At 30.2% G+C, this 22,747-nt stretch overlaps 1 protein-coding gene across 1 annotated transcript; it reads left to right on the top strand.

Moving 5' to 3' along the window:
* The first annotated feature begins 451 nt into the window (after positions 1 to 451).
* LOC136980415 (thrombospondin type-1 domain-containing protein 7A-like) lies at positions 452 to 22,456 on the top strand. Its single transcript, XM_067276522.1, has 19 exons — positions 452 to 458; positions 571 to 814; positions 878 to 993; positions 1,090 to 1,305; positions 1,377 to 1,577; positions 1,648 to 1,854; positions 1,934 to 2,109; positions 11,767 to 11,894; positions 11,979 to 12,132; positions 12,230 to 12,493; positions 17,633 to 17,744; positions 17,807 to 17,952; positions 18,021 to 18,179; positions 18,885 to 18,984; positions 19,071 to 19,151; positions 19,223 to 19,303; positions 19,628 to 19,867; positions 21,914 to 22,004; positions 22,079 to 22,456. The coding sequence occupies exons 1-19, from the start codon at positions 452 to 454 to the stop codon at positions 22,146 to 22,148; spliced, it is 2,793 nt and encodes a 930-aa protein (XP_067132623.1). The 3' UTR covers positions 22,149 to 22,456.
* Positions 22,457 to 22,747: the final 291 nt, after the last annotated feature.

Here is a 22,747-nt window from a genome sequence, read left to right as displayed (position 1 = left end):
ACATTACTGGTAGCGTTGTCAACTGCAGAGACATGCTGTTAGAATAGCATAGTTATTTAAAGTTATAGTTATAGTTAGCTAAAAGTAACTGGCGTGTGGAAGATTTACTGTAAATGTGCTTCGTGCGCGTAACGTCATAAAGGATCTGGATAAATTTACGTATAAGCGAATTGTTGAGTTGCCGGAAGTGGCTTGAAAGATAATAGATATTAACGAAATTTGAAATACTAAATAGCGTTGTTTCCTGTTAATAGAACGTTTTCCGTTGCACGTACAGTACATTGCTGTAAAAAGCATGGAGAAGGCCGTTCAAAATGTAGATCTAGCGTATCAAATGATGATCGCTACCTATCTAATTACGCGACGATACTGAACTATAACTGCATAGATACAATATCGTGTGAAACCCTTAGTAAACACCCGAAAAACAGAATTATTCATCTAGAAACCTATGATTTGTATTTATAAATGCCACAGATGATATCACAAAAACTGTATAATAGAGAAGAATATAACCTATTCTCTTCCAATGAATACCGTTGTTTGATTCTTATTGCCTTATTTTTTAAGTCTTGAACCTCAGAGAAGTTCTTGAGCAAACAATTACGAACATTTCAGATGGAAAACCTTGTCCAGCCAAGGATACATTAACAGAGTCGGAACCGTGCGATTACGAAATCTGCTCTGGTTATCATTGGATTAAGTCGAATTGGTCGACGTGTCAAAAACCCAAGAACGGAACTTGTGGTAAATCCGTACAAGTTAGAAGCGTGCAATGCGTCACTGTTTTGCATCAGACCGTTCCCGACAACAGGTAAGCATCCAAAAATGTCTAATGTGGCAATAACAAGATGATGTAACGAATGATATTTGTCAGATGTTCTCCCGAGCCCAAACCGAAGATTTTTCGATCCTGCGACTACCCTTGTCCTGTGGACTGCGCAGTTACTAACTTCTCCGAATGGACTGCTTGTTCAGACGACTGTCTTTCAGGTTTTGACAATTCTCATAATTTCAATCAATATATTCTTCGCTGAAAGTGTTCTTTTTTGAGTGTTCATGCAACTGGTTCTTACCTATGTTGAATAGTGCAGCGTCGAGAGAGATTTGTATTACAATCTTCTGCGCACGGAGGCCGTCCCTGTCCTTCAACGTTGGAGGAAACGAGAAAATGCAACGTGGGTAAAGAATGTTTGCCGAATTTAAACAGTTATTCGTCCTCTTCTTTTTTCTGGAACGTGTCGACTTGGAGCAATTGTATCTTAGCCGAAAATCTTCATTGCGGAAAGGGCTTTCGAGTGAGAAGTAAGTTTTTCAAAAACAATTCATTCCTGGGTGTTTAAATCTTGAGCGAAGTCTCCGAATTTATCCTCCAGAAATTTCGTGCGTGAAGGAAAACGGAGTAGAAGTTCCGATTCGGAACTGTGTTGCGTTAGATGAAGAATCTGTTCCGAAGTCGAGTGATCCTTGTTTTGTATTTTGCAACGCTTCTTGCATCGCGACAGAATGGACTTCTTGGTCTGCCGAAGAAGTGAAAGGTTGTCCTTCGGTTTTGAAGAGGACTAGGGAAAGATTGGGTCAGTTGCATTACTTTACTTATCTGAAGTGAAGAGGCAAATCCATTTAAAAACTTTTTTTAATTTTTAGGAAAGTCATGTGATTGGATACGTTTAGAAGAAACAAAACCGTTTCCTTTGGCAGAAGTCATGACAACTCCAGAAGGTCATTGGTCGAATTGTATTGTAGATGAAGACAGTTTGTCATTTAATAGAAAGGAAAACGTGAGTGCCGGAGAATGTGGCGTGGGAAAACGATACATCAGAGGGAATAAGATTGAATCTTGCGAACAGAAGGGTCAGCAACAGTTGAGTAGAAATGCACTTTTCAAATAATTTTTTTATTCTCAAAAATGCTTATTTTTATTCGTTTTCAGGTTTAGTGTCTGACGTTTGTTTGGTCGAATGTCCAGAAACGTGTCAATTGTCCAAATGGTCCGAATGGAGTGCTTGCAACATCACGTGTGGTCAAGGATATCGAAGGAGGGAAAGATACGTTATCAGATATGGAAATAAATTGGGTCGACCTTGCTCCGTTCAGATAGACAATAAGGTAAAATATTAATTATTTTTTCTGTAACATGTCGAATGTATTTGTTGCCTGTAGTTTTCAACGTATAAGTTATAATATTTAACAATTTACTCTCACTTCACTATTTAAACAATTAACAATTCATCTATTAATATCAGTTTATTTTGTTCTCATCTCCTGTTAATTCCGTTTCCATCTAAGAGTTTTGGAATAGTTAATTTGCTACGAAGAAGGGAAAATCTTAAGTAGGAATAGAAATCAAAACCCGAGGAATGAAATACATTTTGCATCGAGATAAATTGTTGAATTTCTAGAATAGATATTTGTTTTATAAACATTATAATTATTATTAGAAAAAATAAAATTTCTGTAAAACTGAAAAGGAATTTTATCACTAAAAAGAGCTGTTTTTGTTTAAAAAGTTTTATATTATAACATAAATTAAGTTAATAATTCTAAAGCTATTAAATATATGAATGTAGTTTATAATATTGACATAATAATGTTACGAATTTAACTTTAGATAGGCTATAAACGTCTGGTATAAAGACGATAAAAATGTTAAAGGAACCAGTTTTACTTATTAATTATTTTACATATTTTACATTAATATATATATATATTTATTTACTTTTATTATTTAGAGGAGACTGGTCTACACTGAGACATGCAGGCTTACCTAAGGATAAGTGTATCTAACGAATATTTATTCCTATTAAATCAAGTGAAAACTTTATGTATCCTGCTAATCTCTTGTTAATGATCTGAGGAGGGTAGCAACATTTTTATATCGAATATGTTCATGCTTGCAAAATCTCAAACTCTAGGGTATAGATCTTACGAAAGAAACTTCGAGGTCCTCTTTATCATCCTTTTCTTTAATTATTTTTCCAATGTAATATATTTTGTCAGGAAACTGTACTAGAACAGTCTCTTTCCTTGATTGCAGTGCAACAGGAAGTTCTTGAACAAAATCACCGTTTGATTTTTGTGTAAGCTCATCAATGTCACTGCTATCAGGACTAGGCCTGTTAATTAATATTCTGTTGTAAGTACTTTTTCTCGTTTCATTATTATGTTGTTTCTTTTGCTTCATTTAACCCTGTAGATTTCTTCTTTTTCTGAAATGTCAGTCTGGAGTGTCATGATCATATTTTGTCCTTTTTTCCTTCTAGTAGTCCTGTTTGATTAGCTGTTCTTAGCTGTAGCTTTAGGGAACCCTTTGAACTGCTTCGATGAAATAAAGCTTTCTGTAGAAAACCGCAAACAGTGAGACGTCTCGCTGTCAGCGGTTCACCATGTTTCGCCGAGTACTGCAGGCACACATCCAGGTGATATTCGAAATATTTAACAAGGGGTTCGCTAGCAGAAAATTTTTCCCTGACAATCACCAACAAATGAAATGGAAGTTTTGAATAGAAATAAATACAATACCTTTTCTTGCAACCGTATATCTAACAATCAATGGCGTACTTGGAACGTAACGAGCCATGGGTGAAGGGCAGGTAACGATAATATTTTAGGGCTGTCGACCCTTTTTTTTTTAGGCAGGGGTAATCTTGCCCGCGAAATGGCGCTTCTGGAAATACACACGTGTCATCATCTCTCGAGATACATTATACATTTTCTTTCGCTGTCCATAGCCCGACACGTGTTCCACAGCCATCGTGTATTATCTCGCACGCGTGGCATTCTGGGATCTCTCTTACGACTGGATCTACTTTCAAGAATTCTCTTGAATCAATCGCGATTAAACCTCGTTTCGGTCGAGATTGAAACGGTCGAGAGGGATCGCACCAAGACATACTCCCTGACCTTGCTCACAATCTAGATTGAAATGCTCGGTACGAACGGGGTATAAGGCTCTAGTTTAGTAGTATTACAGAGTATAATACGCATATTTTAATATATTTAAAAAAAAAAAAACAAACCCACTGAAAAATGTTCCGTGTGTTTAACAAGGTTCGGGAAACTGAAAATTTTAACAACGGGTTCGGGCGAACCCGTTCGGAAAATTTTAACAACGGGTTCGGCCGAACCTGTGCGAACCCGCCGAATATCACCACTGCACACATCCATAAAAAAGTGATATATGTCTAATCCCGTAACACTGAGAAAGCATTTTCATGAGCGGAAAGACAGCTTAATAATCATACTTTTACTGATATTTCACATGAAACTAAAGTCTTAGTTATTAGTATATTTTATAGTACTTATAGTTGCACTCCAAGCATTTATATTGAAGACTTACAAAGAACTTTCTTCGATATTGACAGAAATGAGTGGTGAACTCCTGTCATGACAGAGGTATTATCCATTCCAATTCCAATCAACTTGTTCATAGTTAAACCATCTCACATTAACAGTTTTTTTTTTAAAATACCGCATAAATGAAATCTGCATCATATTTTTCTAACCGAATTTGGCGGTAAAATGTAGTTACAATTTTTTTCTTGTTGCGGAAAAGTATTTCAACATCTACACAACACCTTTGTAGTTAAAATATCAATTGATTCATCTGTTATTACAGAAAAATTCCTATGACCTATGTCATTAATTAATTCGTCTAGTACAGATGGCCAGACCCCATTGTTCAGTAGCGTTGAACACAGTACGATGCAACTTTATCCTATCAAAAACTTCAGACTTTTCTTCAACTTCTGGCAATAATTTAGAAAGATGATCGATGCTACGAGCTCTGCCATGTTCAACTATGTAAACACTTAATTTTAACTCCTCAGCCTTTGAACTGCACACAAACTGACGTAAACTGCTTCGCAAAAGACAGTTTATGATTCGCATTTTCACATTTTCAGCTGAAATCCTGTCTTCATGCTTTCTGATTTCTCATGCTGCATCACATATTTTTTGTGGGCTTGTAGAACTGTTTTACAATATCTACATAATACACGTTTTTGGTCCCTAGTATCCAAGCTAATTAAATTTCACATAATGCACACAACAGAATGATAGTGTACTTACGTTTCAATTCTTCAATCTTTTCTTAAGACATGCAGTATTCTTGCACATACTTTTTGACGATTGGCGTGGTGTTAATTAAGCGCGTGTTAACCATGCTAGTCCTTCGAAATTAGTTTCGAAACCGATAGTACGCTTTAAAATAAAGGTGGATAGTTCCAATACAATATGTGTAACCAAACACACCAAAAATAAAGCGAAAAAGTACCGAAAACATACGAACGTAACGCGAGAACGAGATACCACTTGGATGCGTTTAAGCTTCGAGTGCATTTTTGAACTGCGCGCGTAGTTCGAACTTTGAAGCGTTCGAAGTTTGAGTCGTTCGAAATACGAGATAACATTAGTTTTGCAAAGTGAAAAGCTCAACTTTCTAGTGACTAGCTGTAGAAATTAACATTTAAGCATAAAGGTCTGGAGCTGGAGAAATATTTTAAATAATATTTGGCTCCGGCTTCGGGAAAAAATGGAAGTTCCGACTAGCTACGGCTCGAAAGTCCTGCTTATCAGGACGTGTTTTATAGCTTTTCTATGTGTACTGATGAACAATGAAAAAAACATTATTATTCAATATGTCCTTGATCGTCCAATAATGTCTGACGATAAGTTCTTACATTTTATGACTACTGAATACTTATTATTTGGTCGAATATCAGATGATTTGCTTGGAACCGCCTGAAACAAAAGGCTTAGCGTAAGGTGGAGGGCAACAACTTCTACTCAATAATAAAAATTATATGCTTTTATTTTTAAAAATTATTATTAATTATGTGATAACAAATAAATAAAAATTAAATCTTGTTATTGAGGCCCATCTTTTTCAGCAGCCTCACAAAGTATTTAGAGAACGTACTGTACAGTACAGCACATTGTGTTTACCGAATCTGGAAGGCTTTATCATTACCAAAAATATCACTGACTTCCTATGGATGCAGAAGCATTATTGTTCCTTCGTTACAATTTAATACCTTTTGAATTATGATTATTAATATCCTGAACCATAACATTTACTTAAGATCACTCATTAAAATTATTTCTTTCGGAAAAGAATAAATAACAAACTTTTAAATATTTGAGGTTTTAAAGGTCTTTTTCATTCTATTTTCTGCTTTAGTTTTTTCTTTTCTTTTCTCTTTCGTCATACTAAAATGAGATTATTTGGCCAAATTACTTGTACAGCTGACCCTTGATAATCCGACATGTATGGGATCAAACGGGTGTCGGATTACCAAAAGTGTCCGGATTACCGAAAGTGATTACATATTTGGCATTGTTTTGCTAGCAGTAGCCTACAATATTCCTACATTTTATGAGTAAAATGCTGCCTAGGTTAATACGGAAATGAAACACCCATTTCGGTTAACTAAAACATGTTCATTAAAAGAAATATGGAAGCCAATAAAAGTACTGTACATACAGTATGTATAGGCATAAATAATACACTACGTACAGAACTGCTCACGGAAAACACAAGAAATGTGTGTTATCATGTAATAATTGAGTGGAGAGATTCATGTCGCGACATGCTTCTGTGCAAGCAGACACGTAACGGGAACGGGACTACGGTGACCTTGACGGGAGGTGCGTCGGACTACTGAGCATGTCGGATTACAAAAGCGTCGGATTATCAAGGGTCAGCTGTATTCGGTCTGAACACAGGAATAATTACTTTGTAGCCGAATATTCCCGAATACCAAATAATGCCGAATATTCGTTCCTACACTAATTAATAACGTAGTTTATTAATTTATAGGTTACAACGGTTTTTTATTGTTCTTTAAATCTTTCCAAATTAAGAGATAACCCCATATCTACGGTAGGCATGAAACTGTATTGCATAGTAGTTATAGCGATTCCGCCAATATGAATATTGTTTACACCGTGGATACTATGACATGACTGATTGTGTGAGTGGAACTGTGTAAAAAATAATCTTCCGCTCATACGAAAGATGATTCATGACGTTTTTTCAGGATGAGCGTAAAACCTACGAATTTAAATTTATAAATGTTGAATTTTTGTATTTTTTACTTAATATTTTCAAACCGCACGTAACTAAAACAACGGATACTGAACTGTAATTTCATGTCACGTTACATACATTTGGCTTTATCATAACTAAAACTATCATCTACAGTTAATTGGTGAAAATCTTAATAAAATTTGGAAAATTAGGATCTAATTTTCCAGAGTTTATTAGATTTCCAGTTGTTAGAACCATCTAAAACAGTTGAGATTTATCACAGATGTTGACGAAATCCTAGAAAGTAATCAGGCTCTTTATGTAATTGAAGTCATTTTTAATGCTTTTATGTGTTTTTTATTAATTAAAGATGGCAAACCTCATACTAAAAGTAAACTTTTCTTAAATGAAGATAGATTGCGATAAATGAAAAAAAAAATTAGAAAATAATAATATTAAAAAAAAACTGCAAATGGTTTCGGCAAAATTGTTTATAAAGATAACGAAAGAAACAGCATTAGAAATGATATAGTTAAGGTAGAAGTTAAAGAAAAAAAAAATTATATATATATAATATATATAATATATAATATATATAGTTGCGCCTAAAGCGGTTACAATTCAATCGGAAAATATCGTAATAACTGGAAGTAAAAATGAAAAAAATGCGACAGATGAAACAAATCGACATCCTGGGAAAATTTGTCACAATCTTGTAAAAGAAAGAGGTCAAGATATAAGCAACAAATTCTCTCAAATAAATCATAAATGGTGATAAGAAAAGACAAATGGCAAATATAAAAAAAATCTAAAGAATAAATTGGTTATCGAAAGATAGTTCTGCTAAAGAAAAAAAATCTTTTATGGTTTTATAAATATAACAAAACCTAAGATATTCATTGTATTAATGTTATATTTTAAATGAGATAGAAATAAAGTTATAAATGTATAAATTAATATTGATGAGATAAAACCGAATATAATACAAGATAAAAATTTTATTGTTGTCTTTTTTTAATACCCTTTCGCAGTAGTGTGTTTGGCATTCATTCCATTGTCTATCCGTCATGTTTAAATGCATTGGAGTTTTATGTTTATTCTGATTGAGAATAAGTAAGGTTACGTTTTATTTAAAATTTATTTTATATACTAGTACTTTCTATATATTAACAGGACTTATTATACTGGAAATTATGTAATTTCCAGTATAATAAGTCCTGTTAATATATAGAAAGTACTAGTATACAAAATAAATTTTAAATAGAGTTAAAAAGGACACAAAGGCATAATAATTAAGATTACGTTTTACTTCTACATTCAAATTATCGGCCCTTCTAATACTAATTCTTTTAATAAGAGATAGGAAATTGATTTAATTGCGTGTTTCGTCAGAAATATTATTATACAATATAGTAATCATACAAGTAGGCTAATATTATTTTAGTTCACTACATTATTCAAATTATTCACTTAAAGTTTTCTGTTTGCTGAATAATTTATTAGAATTAAATAAAATTCTATTATATATTTCTTATTTCAAGTATATACTAACACAATACTGTACTTATTTGGATCGCATCTCAATTTTTACTTTAGTTATTTTATTCTTTAGAGGGCCAATTTTGCTTTCTTCCAAAGAAATTTTTCGGCATTGTATATTTACTTTATGTAATTATTGAGAAATATTGCAAATGACACTTTATAAGTCTACGCTATCGAAATATCTGTATCGGTGTCAACAATCGGAGGAATTTTGAATCTGTTGACTTTGCTATTCTTTATACTTCTTCAATTTGTTGATATATTATTAATCATTTAAAGAAAAATGTACATGATTTATATTCTTTCCTCATACCTAATTCAATTACAGCATCCTTAGTATTCATTTGCTTCTTTAGTATTGAGTAACTTTTCGATTTTATCTATTGCTTTTTCCCGTCATGTAGATAGAGTTTTAAATTCTAAAGTTAAATTTCACTTCATTTCAATTAGACAGATATTCGTTTAAAAAACATTTGAATTTCTAGAAATTTTGCAAGTTTGCATCTCGTGTCATTATATTTTTCATTAAATATCGTATTTGAAATTAAAATAAATGAATACAAAAGTGAATGTAACAGAATTCCCCGTGTATAGAAACAAAATATAGTATTTGCAATACGCTTAACATCCTGTTGTTTAAGATGTAATAACAATTGTAAAGCGTTTTAGACAGACATATTTTACAATAAAATTTATTGATTAATACTAATAACTCAATAAATTTCAGTCTTGAAAATTTCATTTTTCTTCCTCAAGTAAATGCTGTATCATTAAAAACTAAGAACAAGAAGAACCATTAGAAGTTCACAATGTACTGTACGTAACTATTCCACAATAAATTCAATAGATCTAATCATTAATTTTTAGACTGTCTAGTGTTTGATAGTCATTAATCTTGTTTAAAAAATTGCTTTTATATACAAAAAACCGGATATATTCTCTGAAATTTCTACGTAAATTGTATTTTGGTAGTGAGATTTGTTTTCCAGATAAATTAAATGATTATGAAATTATATTGACAATTAAAATCCATTACTGGATTATTGTAATTAACATATTCGTATAGATCTCTAATGGTATTTATATTATTCGATTGCCAGATGTTCGAAGAAGTTAGGGCGTCAGTCTATAGCTTTGGGGTATTCGGGATCGAGTAACCCCAACAATTTTTCATATAAGATTTGTCTCGTACGATCCCTCATCACCCTCATATACCTCATCACCCGCACGATCCCTCATTACCCTCATCCCTCATCATCCGTTATTGTAGAGTCTGGCCGAGCCCGATCCCTCATCACCTGCACGATCCCTCATCATCCGTTATTGTAGAGTCTGGCCGAGCCCGATCCCTTATCATCCGTTATTGTAGAGTCTAGCCGAGCCCGATCCTTTATCATCTGTGTTTATTGTAGACTCTGGCTGAGCCCGTACTGGGTATGGAAAAAGACCATACTATCCACCAGTAGTGATATTCACTTAAGTCAATGGTGAGCACTGCAATTATTGATATTCAAAAAGGAAATATTTAAAATACACTAGGTCATTTTATGTAAGGTTACTAGAAATTTATCAATTTTTTAAATTGACTGAAAAAGCAGAAATTCTCGAAGAAATGCGACAAAACTTACTGGCATATTTCGATAATAGAGAAGAGTTTGTAGCGGAATTATGGAGAAAGAGTGATGACAGAATTATTGACAAATCAGAATAATATTTTATAATTAAAGAAAAACTCTGCTTGAGAAAACTCACAGCATTCTGCGTACATAATGGCTCGAAGCGTAATATTTTTCATATGTTTCGCGTTTGATACGTTCCTTAAAACTAAAATGAATAAAGCAGAACGACTGATATGGAATTTCAGAAATGAATAGAAGTAAATTAGTTTACAAAATTCAAAAAGACAGACAGGACTGTCAGGAATTAGTCAGATTTACTTCCCAAATTATAAGCAACGTTAAATAGAAATAACTCGATGAATTGTTGCTACTGTAATTACGTAATGCATTCTATTTGTTTGGTTTTCATAATTACTACGTCGAAATTACACTAATATAGTCTCTTACAAGTTTGCATTCAATTTCATCATCCACATTACTGAATCCGCGTGTAAATAACTATAAAGACTCGATAATTGAATTTCATTATAATAGAATAATGGCAAATGATTACATAATTATATTAAAATTTAGACAAAAACAAACATCAAAAATTCTAAATCCTTTGAGTATTATCTTCATTAAAATAAAAGTATGCTTTTATTCTTATGATTCTGTTTAAAATGACTTGTAAATAAGACTGAAATAATTATCAATCATTATTGTATTTTTTAACCTAAAAATGCCATATTGTGTTTTCACGTCACAATTTTCATTTTTATCATTTGTTTTTAATTTCTAATATGTATGTACTGGACATATTGTACTACACCAGTGTGGCTTATTGATTAAAGCGAGTGCTGTGTATATATAGCTATCCCTGTTACATACCTGAATCTACCTACTTTTTATTTATACAAGTGAAAATTAAATTATTTACTACGTAAAAATAAGACTTTTTCATTGCATTTTAGATTTTCATAACTAGTGATTTTTGTCGATGAACGAATTAAAGTTATTTATTTGCTTTATAGCATTAATAAATCATTCGAGACACACCAGAATTGAATTTTTCATGCGATAATAGACTATTATTCCTGCTTCGTTGCAAAACAGATGACAATGACAGAGAAACATATTAAGAGGATAATGCTAATTTATTGATAATTCTTGATATTTATTATATTATTATCTTAAAATTTAATATGAAATTAATATACATTTTTTACATATTTATTCAAAATTAATTTCCTATGATGTTTGGTTTGATATTGAAAGATATTTTTATAATAACATTAAAAACACAACATCACTTAAGTTACGATGTTTCACGCGTGTTAAACACTTTTCAATGTGAATACATTACTCGTTACTTTGAATTTACGATGCGTATTATTTGAGTCCATTATTATTTACGAATTCTTTTGAATCATGTACCAATGATATGCAATATTATATTTATATATTTACATTGAAAACGAAATCAAAACTAACTTTTCTATCTGTTTTGATCTCGTTCTTTGGATGGGCTTTATGCATTGTGATTTACTTTGTTTTTTAATGATAACAACTCTAACATGAATGCAAAATTTATAGGAAATCCAAGAAGACGTATGCGAGATGTTTTGCAATGACTATCAGTGGAAAGTAGGGGAATGGAGTGAGTGTCGTGTTTTGTACTCCGACAGAAAATGTGGTTCCGGATCTAAAAATAGATCAGTTAGGTAATAAATATTTTAAAAATTATTTATTAAAGATAATCAACGATTCATAGACGAAGTTTTTCATTCAGATTTTATTGCATGAAGTTGTAGGAAGAACAAAGGTGCTGAAGTATCCATTAAAGTAGATGATATATTTTGTCATACTTCCACTCGTCCTCCGGAGACGGTTAAATGTTATCTTCCCTGTCCCGACGATTGCATCGTTTCTGCTTGGTCTCCATGGTCCGAGTGCAGACAGGTAAAATAAATTAATAATTGTAAACGCTCGTATACGAAATTAATGTTTATAAGACATATAAAGTTTATATAAAGTAATATATTTATCAACTTTATAGCCGTGTAACAACAATTACTCCAGATATAGAAACAGAACAGTGCTGAGAATTGCTCTTCCTTCTTCTGGTAGAAAATGTCCTTCTTTGGTACAGGAAGAACCTTGTAACGTAGGATACAATTGTTTCCATTACAAATGGTTTATCGGAGGTTGGGGCTCGTGTATACTTCCCGAAGGAACCATTTGTGGTAAAGGAGTCAGTTCCAGAACAGTAACGTGCATCAAGAGTAAAGGAGAATCAGTTTCTTCCGACTACTGTCAAAAGGTAAGTTTCTTAATTTGATACTTTTTATACAAAGTTACGAAGCTTGTAAATTATTATAAAAGGTATAAACAATCCAAAGGTATCCAAAAATATCCATTAAACTCTTGTATTCTGCTAAGTTAAGGCAAATTTATTTTATTTTTAAAATATTTAACAAACCTTTGTTGAAGATACAATTTAATTTTCATACTTTAAAAATTACAATATTTAGAATTTTATCTGATGAAGTTTGTAATTTCCGATACGAATTATTATATCATTGTTGGGTGAGTGTCTGACATAAATTTACGTTAAAATTTTCCTGTTTAAACAATATCAAAAATAAATTATGAATGTATATAACAATAAAGAAAAACGATAGTGCAACCATCAATATTGAATGAGAAAATTTTATATGAATGTGCGCGCTTTTCTGCTAAATTTATCAAATGTTAAGTAAATTGACGAAGATTGAAAGGAGATAAATTGTCTTATCATATCTATATTGATAAGAATAGAATTATAGAAGAACGTTCAACGTTTCCCGGACACTGAATGACTGAATTTCTCTGATAAATTTAACTGAATTCACAAAGTTATACGATCGATACTAGAAATAATAACTTGTCTAGTCACAGGTACAGTCTTTTTCTTCTTCTTCTTCTTCATTTTCTCTTTTTTTTCGACTTCTAGGTGAGTAAAGAATATATTAAAATAAAGAGAATTAGACTATTAATATGGATAATAATTATGAAATATAGTTGGACAGAGAATCGATATGTGCTTTATTTTTAAAAGCATCATTCAGTGCATAGATTCGTTTCTTTTTATAAATTGATCGATCATTAATCAACGAAGACTAATTTTCTATATTAAAGAGACTTCTCTACCATTGATTGATCAGCATCAATAATATTATTTTTCAGTATGTTTTATTTTAAAAAAGTAATAATTATTATTTATTTATTTCGAAGATTTTCAGAAATTTTCGTTTACTGAAAGATAAGAATCGAAAACGTATTGTTTAGCACGTAATCTAGCATTCCTATGACATGTAAGCGACAAAATTTAATATTGAAACCGAATGTTTAGATGGAAAATAGCTTCAAAATCTTTGAAAAATCGAGATGCTTGAAAGAAGAATTTTCAAAGCATAGTTAATACGGGCCAATCGAAATACATCCTTTCGAGTGTTTTTGATTCGTTCTTCAAAACAACAGAAATAATGAATTGTTGTTAACTATCACTCTCTGTAAAATATATTAAAATAGGCAAAGTTTCTTTATGATTGACACTAGTTTTTCTTTTTCTGTATTATCCGCAAAAGATATATATTTTTTCTGTATTCCCTTCATACATATTCGATTTATTGGGCTGTAATTTGATAAAAACTGTGGACCTATAAATTACCACTGTCATCCGTTGTCTGCCCTTTCTTAATCCGAGAACGAAGATAGATATGGAAAGCTTAGGGGCTGGAGGTCCCAATTAACTGTATACAAACTTCCGACAGAAAAGTATGATGTGATGTTCACTACTACTAAATCACTATTAATTTGAGGTGGAGAGCATATATTTTAAATTAAATAAATTAAAAATATGATTAGACATCATCCTTTTATACATCATCTTATTCTTCTTTCAACTCTTAAATTTACCTGAAGGTCGTATAAAACATTATCCGATTACATAAATCTGTGTTCATAAATTTCATTAAAGCGAACGATTTGTTACATGATTTGTTTCTAATATCAATACATTTAATTTCAAATTTAAGTCTTGAATAAAATTATAAAATTATTGGGCACTAAAGTTAATTAAGGTATGTATTACATCCACTGAGAATCTTGATCATGGATCTATCCTTTTTTTTAGATTTCGAATTGGTGGACCTCCTCAGTGCCTTCAATTGTGTCATTTAGATAGGATCAGCCTATAGCGCATCGACCATCTAAACAGAACGAAACTATTCAAAATCTACGAGAACACATTACGTCGATCAAAACTTGAATCCTATTCCCTAAACAAGCAAGTGAAATTTCGGAAAATTTAATAAAATCGAATAATTAGTGAAATAATTCAATTAAATTTTAAAATACAATCGATCCAAAACGCTGTATTAATTACAGATTGCATTCATTATCAATGTGTTTTGCTTTATTGGCCATAAGTTAGCCCCATAAAAATTGAAAAAAAAATATATATATATATATATATATATATATATAATATTAAAACGTTTCATTCTGAGGCAATCGATCCTATTTACATTTACAAATACAGTAGAGAACCGAAAATCGGAATCAATTGGGGACTGCGGTTGTTCAGATTAGTGATTTGTTCCGATTACCGATTATGTAGGAAACTGTCCGATGTTCAAATTTTTCTCCGTTGCGTGTCGCTTCGTGCTGAATTTTTCTCCGTTGCGTGTCGCTTCGTGCTGAATTTTCGTCGATTTTAAGCCTAACGAAAATTTTTATAATAATAATCGAGGCTATCGTATCGTTAAAAATTATTTCTGCATTTTGTACAAACAAAATAAATATATTGAAGAATATAAAAACTTAAAAATTATACTTTAGAAGTAAATCTAGTATCAAAAACGTTCGATTCAGCACGACACAGTCCGACTGAAAATCGTTCCAATTACCGGGGTTCCGATTAACGAGTCTCTACTGTAATTATTTTTAGAATTCGTTTCTTTCCAAAACTGGTAAAATTACATTTTAGAAACTTGAACAGTACGTAGTTTAGGCAGTACAAAGGTTTAACGAGTTCGATCAATTGTACAATAAACGATAACTAACTAAATGCAAATTATATACATTTCGTGTCTGGTTTATTTAGGATATCAATATTTAACACTAAATATGCCACCTTCTGTAAACTTAACGTGATATTCATGACGTGAGACGATAATTATCACGTAATTATACGCGAAGATAAATTATAATATTGTTACACGATAATATAATTCATCGTGTAACGTTTTAATTCATAGACCTATGTCTTCTCCATAACAATAACAGGCGAAGAAACGTACAAATTTTAATAAATTTTTAAATCTTATAAATTTTAAATTATAAAATATTATTTTAGTATGTAGGATATAGAAGACATTTAAAAGCGAAATGGAATCTTATGTATTTGATAGCTACCAATTATGATGTTTCTCAGTAATTCATTAAATGAAAAAGGGTAAAAATCAATTGCATCATTTCTACTTCTTCCTATTAAGTTATTCTATTAATAATTAAAAAAAATTATAATTTGAAAAAAAAAACTATAATTACAATTCAATTTTCTTTTATTACTCACATTATCTCAAAGAACATTTTGATAGCGACTATGATATTTTCATATATGAATGACCTGATGGCCCAGGCAGTAAAAGCTTCAACTTGCCATTCTGAGGGATTCGGAATCAAATCCGGGTGAGGAACCCCATGAATTTCTCATAAGCCCATTCTTCTCCATCGTGGGATCTGGCCAAACCCTTAATGGATATGTAAAGAACACCCCCCAGAGCCCAAGGAACTGAGTTAAGAATATATATATAGCACGCATTTCAAATCAAATATTTATATACGTACAGTACAGTACAGTTGTATTACCACGATTAAAATTAAATTAATTTAAATTTTCGCTTCACGTACAAATGTATTTTGTTTTATCCTCTTTAAATTTACATCTTAATTACTTTTTATCCAATGTCGTTTTTTTTAATAATTCAATAGATTAAATTAAAATTAAATTACAGTAATTAAATCGATCAGATATTAATAAACGTTCTGTAATAAATATAGTATATTGAGTTATATCATTTAATCAATCGTTAAAAATGTTTTGCTTATATATCGTTTTATTTATTTTCAAGCTTTTGTACATTGGATTTTCAATCATCTCAGTCTACTGCTGATTCAACACTAATGCAATTTATTAACCTATTTACAACATCTCGGAACAGAATCTGCACTTGTTATTTTTATTTATTGACATAATCGTACATTTACAGTGATCTAATTTGGTAGCAAATATCACAAAATGTAATCGCACTTACCGTTTTGCAGAGTCATGATTTTTAGAAGAAAACTACTTCAAAAAGATTAATAGATTTATTTAAAGAAATTTCTAGCAGATTTTCATCTGGATAGTTTATAATTTAGATATACACTGTATATATTTCGCATAATAAAGCTACACTGAGGCTGACCACTCATTTACTGACACGAAGTGAATAGAAGCACCGAAAAAACGAAATAGTACAATTAAAAGAAAAGGCCCAGTACGTTACCAGAAAAGCCCCCAAAAAGCAAAATATTTTAGGCTTTAAAATGTTTATTATTATTAATATCATTTCGTGTGGTTAACATAGACTAACCTTTACATGGAAATGATAATAAAACAAAGCTATTCTTTTTGGAATTTCTAAAATTGCATTTGCAGTACAATATTTGAATTATTTCGGGTAATTATCCCGAATAAAGTAAAAAAAAAAAATGATATGAATAACGATAAGAATCAGTCTAATAGATGTTATAAATAAAATCATTTTTAAAATGTTGAATTTCTTGAATATTAAAAAATGCTGGAAATGTCGGAAAGTAAGAAATATTTATTTTAAAAAATACTTTAATAAATGTAATAATATAGAATTTACTTATTTTAAAAATTTCATTTTTATTTCTTGAAAAAATCACTTTTTATTTTTAACTTTTATTATTATTATTTTTTTTTTTTTTATTAAATAAAAGTTTTAAAAATACTACAATAAACTGATCTAGACTGATGATTTTTCAGTTTTATTCTTTTATTCTAAAGATATAAAGAATAGAAAATATACTTATTAGTCGAGTATACTAGTGAACTTTGAACAAGTTTCCATTACTTTTTCGAAAAATAAGAATCTATATATGTGATTTTATAGAGATTTTTTTATTTCTTAAAAGCCAATTAATTAATTAATTTTTATATGATAAAATAGGAACGAAATTTTCGATACTCGAAACAATTGAATGACACGTATTAATTGTACTGGTACAATTAATATTTGTCATTCGATCGATAGAAACAATTTTTCGTTTCTTAAGTTTATAACTTTGAAATGAACTCGATTAATTCGATATAAATAATGAGACAAACGATATTTATTTTGGAAAGGTGCCCTTACCCCCTCTAAGTGAGTCGTGTAACGTGGAATGCCCCATCGATTGTCAACTGTCCGAATGGTCAGAATGGAATAACGAGCAATGCAAACCATGCAACCATAAAGGTATATTTTCGATTTGTTTTCTCTTATGAAGTCTTTGTTCTTACGATTGTAATTAAATCCAGGAGAGAAGTGGAGAATTCGTAGGATTATTCAGGAATCTAGCGAAACGGGTCGACCCTGCTCCTACGATTTGATTCAGAAAATTCCCTGTTCTTACATTCCCTGTTACCATTGGTTGATAGGAGAGTGGTCCGACTGTTTTCTGCAGGTAATTGTTGTTTATCCTAGATTTTAAGGATATATTTAGCTTGAATTCTAACGAATGATTTCCGATAGGGAGCAGAATGTGGCCAAGGTTATAGGAAAAGACAAGTGGAGTGTTTTAGAACGGATGGTGTTAGAGTAGATAAGAAGAGCTGCCTGAGGATCAACGTGACGGCAGAAGTAGAAGGATGGCTCGATCCTAGATGGTTGGAAATTGTTAAAGATGTCGAAGTAATAAATTTATATATATATATATATATATATTATTTCTAAACGTAGCCATTAAATTATAAAAGAAACAAACCTTGAAAAAATAAAAACATTTTGCCACAAAGAATGAATCGATACGTGGTTGTTTGTTAAAAGATAAAAGATAAATCGTAAATATAATATTTATAAAAATAGCTGTGATTTTTTCTTCGTTTCATATAATAATTTTTTGGCTGAATTATACATTTGGCTATGACTAAACATGACAAATATATAAATTTATTTATAACATGTTTATTACATGACAATTTTCATCAAAAATTGAATGTCGGAAATAAATTACATATAGGTCTATATAAATTTATAAAAATAACACACGAACAGTTATTTATTCTTTGTAAACAATACTCTACTCCTTTATTTATTGTAAATTTTAAAAACATTAGTAATTAAATCTAAACTTGAAATTATCATATGTTTCTATTTAAACAAGCTGGTACATTCTTGTTAAAATGATTAAAGTGATGCTGCTTAGTGGATTTTCTCCGTTTAATTATTAGAGTAATTTCATTATCATCCCAAAATTGAATTCAGAAACCAATTACTTAAAGTTGTTTTAGTTGTTTTTTTTTAAATCTTTTTCCAATAAAAAATTCTTAATATATATATAAGTTATTTTTCCAGTAAAAATAAACTAAGAAATTAACCTTTTTCTTTAATATACAGGAAGTACAAATTTGTGAAAAATCTTGTCCAGGTGATTGTTCTCTCACATCTTGGTCTTCTTGGAGCGATTGTCAAAGGAATTGCATAGAAAATCAAGTCGGTAAGATGTATTTTATTTTATGAATGAGTCATATTTTGTATTATTTGTAATTTAAAATAAACAACGAATAAACTTTCAACAATCAGTCGGATATCAGACAAGATCTAGAGCAGTAATCGAAGGAAAGAAATGTAATGTTACGCTATGGGAAACGAGACCCTGTTTCAGTAAGTTTATATAAAACTTAAAGAATTTTTGCGATAGATTCTATTCTCATAATTTTTAAATATATTTCTAGCTGATGTCTGCCTAATTTATAAATGGAAAGTAATAGGTGATGCGGTGGAGTGTGTGAGATCGGATGGTAGAATCGTTTACGGTGAGTTATGGTTAGTTTTCATCTTTCCAAAATAAATATTTTAAGCTAAAACATTATTTATAACGCTAATTTACAAGCTCTGCATCTAGCTTTCGTTCTATACTTATTACTTAAATTTAAAACACTTTTACAGAGAATTTAATTAGAGTTTATTTGGCGTTAATTTTTACTTTTATCGTAAATATTTATTAAGTTCGTTACATTAATAACTTTCGGGAGATGATAATAAAACGTGAATACCTGTTTAATGAATGCTTGGAAAGTAAAGGGAAAAGGTAATGATAATAATAATAACGAAAATCGAGTTCTCTTTATTCCAATCAGGTGGCTGCGAGAACCAGCAACGTCCTTGCTACCCAGAATGCATCGCTCAGCATGCTCACTGCGATCATGTGCTTGGCCAATGTGTGTGTGATGCAGGCACTTTGCCAGTTCATCGTACGTCGACTGTGGCCAGAAATGACTTACTTTCACTCGTTAAATGCGTCAACGTGAGCATTATGGACGTCGATTACCTCACTAATCACACTACTAAAGAAGAAATTATCCTCCGCTACTCCCCAAGTAAGTTCCTGTATACGTAATTTTCCTTCGAATATTATAATAGCAATCGTCTCTACGACTGTCGAGTGATATTTTGTATAGTATATAACTTATTTAAAAAAAAAAAAATCAAAATAATTAATTAAAATACTCTTCTACTGTATATATACATATATATCTGTAAGCCTCTACAATAGAATAGAATAAATTAATTTTAAATCCTCTCAGAATATTCGAGTGAAATATTTATTACAAATTAATATTTACAGCGTGTAAATTATCATCATTATATTGTAATAATCTATGTTTAAGTATTCATTCTGTAATTATAAGGTAATTAAAAAAATATTATTGAATATTAAATATGTTAGGAAATTATATTTAGCAAAAATAAAATGTCGAGTTTGTTTAACTTTAAACTCAATTAAATATTAGATTCCAATTCTAATGGAAATTTTAATAGAAAGAATTATACATTCCTGTTGAAATAATTAAATAATATATAATATAAAAACCGGAAAAAAAATTAATTAAAAATGATTTTCTAGGCCTATCAAAAATATCGGGGAATCTGCATTAAAATTTACAAAGAAAATCAAAATATCAAAGAGTATAACTAAAATAGAACAATGGAGGAAAAGTTTCTATAGATTTTTCCGTAAAAACTCATTAATTTTCTTTACAATTAAGTATTTATTGATTTTATAATCTGTTGGACCTCTTTCTTTTTCACGCGTGAAACATTAAAAAATAAATAAAAAATTACTTTAAAAAAATAATATAAATTTTCATAATAAATCTTTTAAAAATTTTAAAACACGATAATTCATTTTAATCACTTTAAAACGGAATGTATTTTAAATGATAATAAATATTCATTTTATATCCCAAAGCTTTAAAGATTTTTTTAATCAATTCAACTTTCGTAACTTTACGTAATAAATTAAAAATACTTATATAAAATGTTATTAAATTATTATTTTTTTTAATTTTTTAATACATTTTCTTAATAAAATTAATATTAATAAGATATTAAGAAGACACGAATTTTACAATTGTATCGTTATAAAAATTCAACTTCGTGTAATTATTTTTCCTATAAAATGCTTATTTTTATAGTTAAATGAAGTAAAAAGATACTTAATAATAATAATAATAATAATAATTTTTTCTTAATTTTTCTATTTAATAAGATTTAAGTTATGTTAGATTATAAATAATTAAATGTTAAAGTTAAATTTTAAAAGATTTATTCGAAGTTATAACGCTTTAATGAGAATTGATCTAACGGAAACCTGTTAGAGTACAGATTTAATAGATGTTGACATTACTTTGGCAATGACCACTTCCTCCTCCAGTTAACATTGAATATCCCGGAGCGAAATTTTCCATTTCCGGATGAGCATTTGACCGGAATTTATTGAAAAATTTATTGCAAAATAAATTAACTATAGCATCGTCCGGAAAATAATCTTTTTTGCCACTTTCTAGTTATTTATAACTTTCGTTTCTTTAAAGAAACGTAAATTTTAATTAATAATAATAATAATAATAATGAAAAAAAATCGATAGGCCTTGTGTATATAATGGTTACATCATACATTTTCCGGAATAATGGATTATATTTTATTATTCTATCTAACAACTAATATAATAATTAATGAGATCGGTCGGTTCTATGGATCTTCGTATACAAATATTTTATGATTTTTTTCTTGTTGGTACTTATATTTTTGTAATGAAATGAGTTTTTCTGCAGGTAATTTCGAAGAAGATACTTTTAAATTCGATTATTAACGGTCTGCGGAGTTAAAAATAATTTTCAAATTTAAAAATTTAAAAATGATCGCTATCCAATTACGATATACAAAAACGAAATTTACATCTTTAACGGCCAATCGCAGTGCAATTGATAAGAAAAAACGGTTTTCTTAACGAATCGAATATTAAAAGAGATTATTTATTTATTACTTTAAATTTAAGTTAGTATATAATATAAACAATTAAATGACAATATCAAATTTTGAAGGCTAATTATACTTAGATTAACTGTGACATAAATTACAGATGATAACGAAGTGAGTTTTTGGATGTACGCCATGATTTGCGTGGGATGTGCTTTTGTAATATTCGTGGCTGTAACTGTCTATCTTATGTGGTAAGTGAGATTCGTTTAACAAAAAAGAAAAAAATGAAGTAGAATGTCCTTCAAGTGATCTAGTTATCTTTCAGTACCCAAAAGTCTTCGGCTAGAGACCAGCAAGAAGTACGCGGCCTTCGGATGAAAGCCTACCCTCCGTGAACGGTGCCATCTTACCTGGCGCCTCCGCTTTCGTTCCACACCTTTCTTTGTTAAGTCTCGTCTCAGTTGATGTTTCACGTGCCTTTTTTCGATCCACCGAAAACGTCGTTGGCCATAGGAAGACGTTAAAGCTAAAGGGTAGTCTTCTGTAAATAACATTCATACATTTTCATACGGAAGATAAATTATGTTACCTGTTTACAGCTTCTTTCGTACGCCACGTGTCAAATATTTCTCATTCGTTGAAGATTAATATATAAAATGTATATCAGAATATAATTAATAAACTATATTTATCGAGATGATAATGGCTTAACAGTTTATTTCTTTAAAAAAAAAAAAAAATGTAATGTTTAATGAATTTGTCTTAACACAGTGGTTTCTAGTACCTTTATTTATTATTATATAAATAATGAGAATATACTTCTTTTCTACAGATATTTTTCTTGTGCAGAATTGAATGTAAAGATAAATTTGTTAGATACTTTATACGTTTTTAAATTTAATATATAGGTCTATATATATATATATATGAAATAATATTTTTATATTTTATATACAAGACATTTTGTATTTATAAACAACGTAAAAATTCTCAT

This window comes from Centruroides vittatus, unplaced genomic scaffold (genome assembly GCF_030686945.1).
Source record: "Centruroides vittatus isolate TY-2023 unplaced genomic scaffold, ASM3068694v2 contig_7, whole genome shotgun sequence".
NCBI lineage: Eukaryota > Metazoa > Arthropoda > Arachnida > Scorpiones > Buthidae > Centruroides > Centruroides vittatus.
The sequence above is the reverse complement of the archived record's forward strand: the minus strand, read 5'-3'. Positions and strand labels throughout refer to the sequence as shown.

Coding starts and splice junctions, on each gene's coding strand:
- LOC136980415 (XM_067276522.1), top strand. Junction 11,895..11,978: donor TCTAAAAATAGATCAGTTAG/GTAATAAATATT, acceptor TATTGCATGAAG/TTGTAGGAAGAACAAAGGTG. Junction 18,985..19,070: donor TTGCATAGAAAATCAAGTCG/GTAAGATGTATT, acceptor TTCAACAATCAG/TCGGATATCAGACAAGATCT.